The sequence below is a fragment of the Colobus angolensis genome, unplaced genomic scaffold (genome assembly GCF_000951035.1).
Source record: "Colobus angolensis palliatus isolate OR3802 unplaced genomic scaffold, Cang.pa_1.0 Scaffold45, whole genome shotgun sequence".
NCBI classification, from domain to species: Eukaryota; Metazoa; Chordata; class Mammalia; order Primates; family Cercopithecidae; genus Colobus; species Colobus angolensis.
In genome coordinates this window covers 5,054,867-5,063,651 of record NW_012117932.1, presented here as the reverse complement: position 1 = coordinate 5,063,651, position 8,785 = coordinate 5,054,867, and the positions used below count along the sequence as shown (strand labels likewise).

General features: G+C 46.7%; 1 protein-coding gene across 1 annotated transcript; it reads right to left on the bottom strand.

The window, feature by feature from the left end:
• Positions 1-517: 517 nt before the first annotated feature.
• On the bottom strand, positions 518-7,523 carry TGIF1 (TGFB-induced factor homeobox 1). The gene is given in 6 exon segments (XM_011957800.1): positions 518-1,561; positions 2,348-2,576; positions 6,543-6,698; positions 6,700-6,780; positions 6,782-6,837; positions 6,839-7,523. Coding segments are annotated over 6 exon segments (1,194 nt in total). The 5' UTR covers positions 6,935-7,523; the 3' UTR covers positions 518-985.
• Positions 7,524-8,785: the final 1,262 nt, after the last annotated feature.

Genomic DNA, 8,785 nt, shown 5'->3' with positions numbered 1-8,785 from the left:
CATCATTTTAGATAACATTTTAAGATGTTTTAAAAGGTAATTTCTCTGCAAATACTATGCTATATTTGAATACAAATGTCTTAACTAAACGTACCACTGAACAAAGGTTAAAGGGTAACATGGAAAAAGGGCAAGAGATTGTTTGGGTTGTTTTCTTCTGTAAACTTAGCAATAACCGGATGCTTCAAGACTTTTCTTTATAACATGGCCATGTTTTAAACTACGCAGGACAGATCAGTAAGGGATTTAGTGGCTAGCTAAACACTGAAATGATTCATTTCAATTTGCCATGCAGTTTAAGTAAAGCTCTAAGGGCCTGCTATGCCTCCTATCAAGAGTAAATATCACACATCCTGTTTATGCAAACTGGCTTGTTGTCCACAGGTTTTCAAAGAGCTGTTGACACCCCCTCTAACACTGCACCCTACCCCCTCAGCTTCCTGCTCACTGGGGTGCTATATTCCTCCTCATTTTTAAGAAGCGCCTCCCTCAACAGAAATACTCTGAATTACAACAATTTTTAAAGAAAATACTTTATTGTCATGAAAAAAAGGCATCAATCAACTAGATTCATACTTGTTTGAAAAAAAAGGAAAATGTATTAATTAGACAGTATGCAGGCATCCTGTTCCACATGGGAATGAGAAGATGCTATAGGTTCTCTAAGTATTGCACAGTCTGAAAAAATAACAAAAAAAGGGAAGGGGAGGGAAAAAAAAAATCACATGATATTGGGAACCATCTCACATTATGAATAATCTACCAAGAAACATTTAAAAAAGAAAATCCTTTGTTTCTACAGTAGCTTTGAGTTTATAGTTCTTGGAATGACTGTATTCCATTGAAGACATCTCAGTAACAGGAAGCTGTTTTAGCAATCCCATGTGCAAATATTAATAAAAAATATATAAAATAATGCAATTTATCTCTTGCCTTCACCCCGGCAATCATGATATTTCTGAGAACTGTTTTGCTTGAAAATGGGTTAAGCTGTAAGTTTTGCCTGAAGCTCCATCTCTGCAGCCCGTTTGAGTGCAACATCCACTAGAAGCTGAAATCCACTGAAGTCCTGGTTGAGGTCCGGTGGAGTAGGGGGAGGAGTGTTGAAAAGACCACTCTGTGTATTTGTACTTGGTCCAGATTTACACGTGTCCTCTGGGTACATGAGAGAGGTGTCTGTAAAGTTGTTGGCCGCTATCTGCTGTATATCTGTGTTGTGTCCCACACCAACTGACTGGCAGAGAGAGAAAGGGACATCTTTCAATGTAGTCACAGTGGTATGGCAGATCACCGATGGACGAGCCAAAACTGATCCCGGGGATGACGGCTTAGGAGACAGTGGCCTCCCGAGCGTTGGGTTTGGCCCAGCTGTACAGGAATGAAAAGGGGTCTCCTCTAGAGCTGGCATGAAGTTTTTGATGCCCATCACGGACTCCACAGAGCTCGTTTCAGAAATCTTGGACCCACGGCGGGAAATTGTGAACTGATTTGGATCTTTGCCATCCTTTCTCAGCATGTCAGGGAGGAGCCTGCGGCGGGCGTTGATGAACCAGTTACAGACCTGAAATCATATCGGTACGCTTTAACACTTGACTCATTCACTCAGCCAACGGGTTCTGAGAACGTTCTATGGGGTACCTAATTGATCTTGCTCTCTGTATTAAAGAAAGCATGAAAAGGCTTACCTAAACTTACAATATTATTTCAAGGTATCTGAGCTCCGCCAAGAAAGCAAGCTATCTCCTGTCATAAACCTTCTAGTTTCTAATACAAATTTCCTTCTTTGTCTCTTCATACTTAAACCTTTTCAGGATGAAGAAACAGATATTTACAATCTCAAATGCTTAAAAATGATTTGAGAGAGAGGTTTACCTTTTAACTCTCCCCATTTTAACCTATCACCTACTGCCCCAACATTTAAGTTAATCAACTACAGGAACACCTCTCCTTATGAAAAGGGCCACTCCTCCCAGTAACTGATTTTTCCCAGTTCAAATGACTATGTCAACAGACAGAACATGAATAACCTCACTGAAGTCGTCCTTGTTTAAATATCAAACCAGTTTCCTGGGCAATAGAGTAAGGTTTAACCTCCTTTTAATGTCTGTTGCATAAAGGAAGGTTCTTTTAGGCATTAAAGGAAATGTTATCTGACAGATGACTGTCAAGTGTTTCTGTGTTCTCCAAATAGCTGGTTATTAGCTTTTAACACTATCAAGTTTACAATAAAAAGATATTCCTTCTGTCTTTGAGTGGAAAGGAGCTTAATGACTTGACACACAGGAATGCCATAAAATGACTTTGAAAATAAAAATGCATCTGTAAACCTCATGCTCTCTCTCTTTACCTGTAGTGTGGACAGGCGTGTTTGCTGGGACAGCAATGCTTTCTCCTGCTCGGAAGGATAGGCATTGTAGCGATGCTCATACAGCCAGTCCCGAAGAATCTGCACAGACTCCTTGGGGAGGTTGCCCCTTCTCCTTCTCTTGCCTGAGCCAGTGGATGAAGAAAGGTCCAAGGGAATGTCCATGCTGTCCTCATCCTCAGTCTCACTGCCAGATGCTGCAACAATACCTAGGAAAGGACAAAGGCTAGTTGTCAATTGCTTTATAAGCACAGCAACTACTGCAAAGCTCACTTTGGCTGACCGTTCAGTGTAACCATGCTTTCCCAACAACTGAGAGCGAGGGGAAGGAGCAGTGTTTTCTGTCCTGAATTCAGGGTACAAGTAAAAGTAATTTGACTAGCACCACACGGGAGGTTCTCAACCAAACGCGAGATGCCTTTTCTCCGCCGCTTTCCTCTAGGATTCATTAACTTCTCACATTCCTTTTGAATGATGCTCAGAAAACTCTTTCGTCTAATCATTGGAGGAGACGAACTGCACCCAAATGAATAACCTGCCACATTTGAAACAGGAAGGGTGCTGTGGCAGTTGGAATGTGCCTACCAACCTTCCTTCTAAGATCAGTGCTAACTAGGAAAAGCAACCTAACCAATGTTACTCTTCCTCCTTCCTCTACTGAAGGTTTGAAATAAAAGGCGGCACTTGCACATTTTTTTCCACAGATATGAGGAAGGAAAATTACATACTACACTGAACCCAGTTAGTATTCTAAAGGTAAAATACATGTTAAAATTTTCGCTAACACCATGCATGGTCATTGCTTATTCACTGCTATCTACATTGATTCAAAGTTAGACATCTACTTTAAATGGGCAGTACTAGTCACCTTTCATTAAATAACAACCAATGATGTTTTCAGTTTCATCACACAAAAATATTTTTCTACCACTGGTACTTTGGTAAGGTCAAAAGATGCCTAATACTAAATGAATTAAAAATGTCTCCTAAATTTCAGTTACCGGTTTGATCTCAATCTAGAATAGAATACTACATATCAATAAGCAGAGTTGAGTCTTAAATGATTACATGACAAAGGAAACTGAATATGCAAGCCCCAGAGGAAGCTCTTTTGGCTGTAAGTACTTTAATCCTGCCAGAAATTTTAAGAATTCACAAGCCATAGAGAATATTTAAATCACAGACAGACTGGATTCAATAAAGCTTCAGACCTGGCCTTTACAGATATTTAAACATCATTCTGAACTTAAAAAAAAATTAAATAACAAACGCTATTAACTCCACCTTTCAAAAACTACAGCAGGCTACTCTGAATGACTAAAGAAATACATTCTTTTGCTTGTAGACAATCTAGAATCTTAAAAACAGAAATGAATTACAAACAATGGCATGCTTGAAAAAAATCAGCACTTCTATATTAGGGGAAGTAATTAAAATAACAAAAAATGTAAAGGTATGCATTTTTAGCTTTGTATGCTTTCTTTCCTCTGTAGTATGTAATTTTGATTGAAAATATGACTTGACCTTAATTGAGCCAGTTCACCTTGACAGGAAATAAAAACGGAGTATTCCTCTTAAGCTAAACACCATTTTTTTTAAAAAGGAATTTTTCCCACCCTTGTAATTGACTCTGACTTGGTGACACATTTTTAGTTTTGGACTGCAGGGGGCAGAAGGTGCTGCAGGGTATTCCTACAAAAGGCAGAACTCTCCAAAGACAAAGTAAAGCAAGTTCTAACAAAGAGGTGGATGATCTTGCAAATTCACTTTAGCTCGCGGCTTAATAAACAGCTACAAATAAACCACACAAGAATCCTAAGTTTTAACTGCCGTGTATTTGATATTTCCCTCCCCTGATGATTTAAGTTTTTGAAGTTTTTTAAAAGTGCCCATTTAAAACTGAAACTACTTTCACTATTGACAAGATGAAACTTTCAAACCCATATTGAAATTTGGGTGAAGAACTATTAATGAAAAAGCTTCAAGATATTACAGCTGAGTTCCTGTCTCACATTGGCTTTGATAATTAAAGAAATCGAACTTTTAAAAAAACGTGTCAAGTTAATTAAATGACTAAAGCAAATCTGAATACAGCAATTTGCTTAAACTCTCCAAAATCTGAAAAGCCAGACATTCTTCTCAAGGCTATTATCTCCCTCCTTTTTTTAATCTAGAAAAAGGGTGAAAATTTGCTCATTGAACAGTGAATTCCCAACTGTAAGTTGGTAATCACAGAGTTTGAAACAAAAAAAGCCCCTGAAGCCTGCCCTTTGATCTGCTTGCCTAGTTTGACAAGAAGGCTGATCTTTCAGAATAGGTTAGTGACACACAAAAGCTGGTTTCAGTTAAGCAACACCAAACTGCAGCGCGACTTTTCAGTTCATTTAAATAAATGAATGCCAGGCCTCTGGAACTCTTAACAAATATTTCCAATATGTGCACAAAAGCTGAAGTAACAGGAAGTTAAAACTTCAGTTCCTTGGCTAGGCCAACTGATATTTCACTGCAGTAAAACCACGTTTGCTGCTGTCAGGACTGTTTTCATTAAAACTCTCCCTCCTGGTTGTGGCTCAGCTTGGAAAAACAAAGACTTTTTTCCTCCTTACTCATTTCCTATTGTAACAGCGCTTTTGAAAAGTTTCCCGGTTAAGACTTGTTTCCAAACGTGTTGCTTTGCTTACACTTTAAAAAATGTGGCGGTGGGGAGGGTGGGGGCAGAATCACAAGTTTCTTTCACTCTCTCCACATACAAGGAAATGTGTGGAAAGCCACAACATGGCCTGAGGATCCCCACCGCTCTAAGCAGCGACCAACTTCTTCCTGCACTTTCTTTTTTCTTTTCTTTTCTTTCTTTTGGAGACGGAGTTTCGCTCTTGTTGCCCAGACTGGAGTGCAAATGCCACAACCTCGGCTCACCACAACCTCCGCCTCCCGGGTTCAAGCGATTCTCTTGCCTCAGCCTCCCGAATAGCTGGGATTACAGGCATGAACCACCACGCCCGGCTAATTTTGTGTTTTTAGTAGAGACGGAGTTTCTCCATGTTGGTCAGGCTGGTCTCGAACTCCCGACCTCAGATCATCTGCTCGCCTAGGTCTCCCTAAGTGCTGGGATTACAGGCATGAACCACCGCGCCCGGCCTTGCACTTTCTTTTCTGAGTAGGTCGGTAACATCACGATGAGACAGGGAGGCAGGGAGACACTGGTTGTGAAGAGACTCCAGAAATAAGATCGATGGGAAAAGTCGAGGTGCACAGTTAGGAAAAAGCAAATTTAACCCAGCAAATTTCCTGACCAGAGTTCTCCTTTGGGCCGGGAGCAGTATCTCTTGCCAGTAATCCCAGAACTTTGGGAGGCCAAGGCGAGAGGACTTCTTTAGCCCAGGAGTTCGAGGCCAGCCTGGACAACATAGCCGGACCCGGTCTCCAGGATAAAAAGAAAAAACAACAACAACAAAAAAAACAGTATCTCCTTGGGAGAAGCAACAGGAATCGCACACCCAAGCCACCAAATCCAAGGTGTGGTTGGCGACCCCAGCCAAAGAGCAATCCCAAAGGAGGAATTCAACAGTTAAAAACTGGGAGCAAAAAGATTTAGTGGATTTTCCTTATGGATCCTTCTGACTGTTTTTAAGCCATTTTAGGTCTTTTGGCGTCACTCTCGGCTTTCTGGGAGGACACACTATTATCACAAACCAGTCTTACCAAACCACGGGCTCAAGAATGGAGCTGAAAGTGCACTTGTTTCAAGAGAACTTGAAAAGACTGTGGACTTTTATAAAACGGACAGTAAGGCGGGCCCGACTTCCTCAGGAGTCTTTCCAGAGCCGACGGGGAAGGCTCCCCTCTCCCAGGTAGTTTTAGAGGAGAACTGAGGAGGAGCACGGGGAGAGGGAGGGGCCCCAGGAGGAAAAAGCGAGTAGCTTTTGTTCTTAAGAGTTCCTCAGCCTCAAGTGAAATAGATGGGCCCTCATACTGCACGAGTTTGCACAAGCAAAGGAACTCCAGGTCCCAATAAACTAGAAATGAGGCCGTGAATCCCACGTTCTCAGGATCCTGCCCACCCGACTACTAGCCAGGGAAACCTAAAAAGGCAAAGAAACCCGGGTAACCTCGGCAGCCTCGGCTCCCCCGACGAGCCCTGAACCAGTCGCAAAGTTTCCCATTCAGCCCATCCCCTTTCATTGTTTCCATGAGTCGGCGCCGGGGAGCTGGACCCTTTGCGCCCTGGGATGGGGACCGCGGAAGTTCCCACCGGTGCGGCCGGCGGGGCCCAGCCTTGGTCCCCAGCTCCGGGCACAGGGCTCGCGGCTGTGGGAGGCGCGCCGCGGGAGGGGCAGGAGGACCCCGAGAGTGCAAAGGGGGTCGCCAGGGAGGACCAGGGCGTTGGGGGAAGGTAGGCGAAAGTGCCGCGGGAGTCGGGGGGACGCCAGGAAAGCCGTGGAAAAGGAGCACTGAGGATTCCCGAGGTGGGCGGGCGGGCCGTGGAAAGTAATCAGAGCCGCCCCCGCCAGAGCCCGAACAATGCGGGGAGCCCACCCCGGCGGAAGCCCGGCTCTGCGCTAGAATCATCCTTGAAACAGAGCCCTCACTTATTCCGGGGAGGCCACCACAACAGACAGCGCGTCTCCCTAGACCTGTCAGTCCCCCCAAGGGTCGGCACGGCTTTCACTGGGCGTCTCGTCTCGGACGCTCCCCGCGCGTTTTCTCCCAGAGCCAATTCCCTGTCCCGAGTCCGCCCTCCGTATCGCGGGGAGGGGTCCTTAGGGTGTTCTACCGCCAACGACTACCAGTTGATCCGAGTTTCATGTTTAATTTCACTCTCGCTGCAAAAGCCTGGCGGCAGAGGGAAGCTCCGCGCGTTTCAGGGCCTCCCACAGAAACGCTGCCGAAGAAACCCCGCTGGCCTTGCCGCTGGCCCTCCGGAACGCCCCCCAGCGGGCTGGGTCTGAAAGAATGCGGAGTTCTAAACTCCAGGCGGCTCCCGAGCATGCGCAGTACCGCCGCCCCGCCCGTCCGCTTCCCGAGCGATTAACTTCTGTTTTGAACCACTCCACATAAATCACAACAGAAACGCCACCTCCAGCCCACGGCGGAACACTCGGGGGACCTCCCAACCAGGGACTCAAAAGTTAACTTCAAAAGGGACTTCACATTCTTTGACCTTTCGGGGTGTTGTGTGTGCTTTCTTCCCCCGCCGGCCTCCCCCCTCTGGTGTATTTTGTTTTTAAACCAAACTGACGGCAAGTTTTAGTTGTAAAGCTTCCAGAACGCTTCGTGGAAACAATGACAGCCTTGCTCTTTGCACTTACAACCAAGCCTGCTTGTCACATTTGGACACATTTTGACTGCATGCCGCTTGAAGCTGCTGGCTCTGGGTCCTAACTCTTCCTCCTGCCCCAAAATTCATCGTGGGAAAACTTTTAGAGACTGGGAATTTGTAAAAGTCTGGCTTTCCAGAGATGTTTACACCAGAGGGCGATGAGGGGGTCCAGAATCGCATTCCTTCGATCGTGAAAACACCATATCCCTACAGAACACTGCTAGGGCCCGGCTGGGAGTAGGGGGGCGGCGGGGGCGGGGGAGTGGAACTTTCAGACAAAGACGCGGCGGTCCAGCTGCCCCGGCCGCCTCGGGTCCGGATCGGGAAAAACGAGGTGGTGGGTCCTCCCTACTCGGACCCCATATCCCCAGCACGCGAGAAAGAGCGAGAAGCCACGCGGCGGCTGGGCCGAGCGTGGGGTGTCGGCGGAGACAATGAAACTTGCAGGCGCACAAACAAGGCACTGAGCGTGTTTCTTGACAACGTGCCAACAGCGTGGAGAGGCTCGCCCCACAACAGCCCCTCGTGTTGTGTCTAGCAGGAAAACAGCCGCTGCCGTTTCAGACGCTGCCTCAACAAAGAGCACGGCCGCCGCTCCAGCATGAGAGCCCCTGGGCGGAAAAGTCCACCGAGTGACTCCGCGCGGCGCGGCGCGGCCCGGCCAGCACGTTTCCCCGGACTCGCGTCTCCCGGTGCGCGCAGCCCGCGGCCGCCTTACCTTTCTTGCCTTTCATTCTGGATCTCCCCTCCCAGCGCGAGGCAAGGCTGGGGTCTGGAGGGTCCAGGAACGGGAACACAGGGGACAAGCGAACGTCTCCTTCACAGCCGACTCTCCCGTAACTTGTAGGACGTGCTCCAGCCGTTATTGCTAAACAGGGCGCTCTGATCCCAGGCGTCCGCTCCTTGGGTGGAATTCAAGTGACACTTGGGCTTCCTCCCGCCGGGATCTTTTGGCAGCCGGCCGGGGGCTCTCCCTCGCCCAACTCTCTCCCCTCCCCTCTCCGCTCCTTTGTTCCCTGCTCCTGCTCGGCGCACCTCGGCGCTGTCAGAGTGAGAGAGGCGAGGAGGGAAGGTACAGGAGGTCCTGCCTCCGCCCCCAG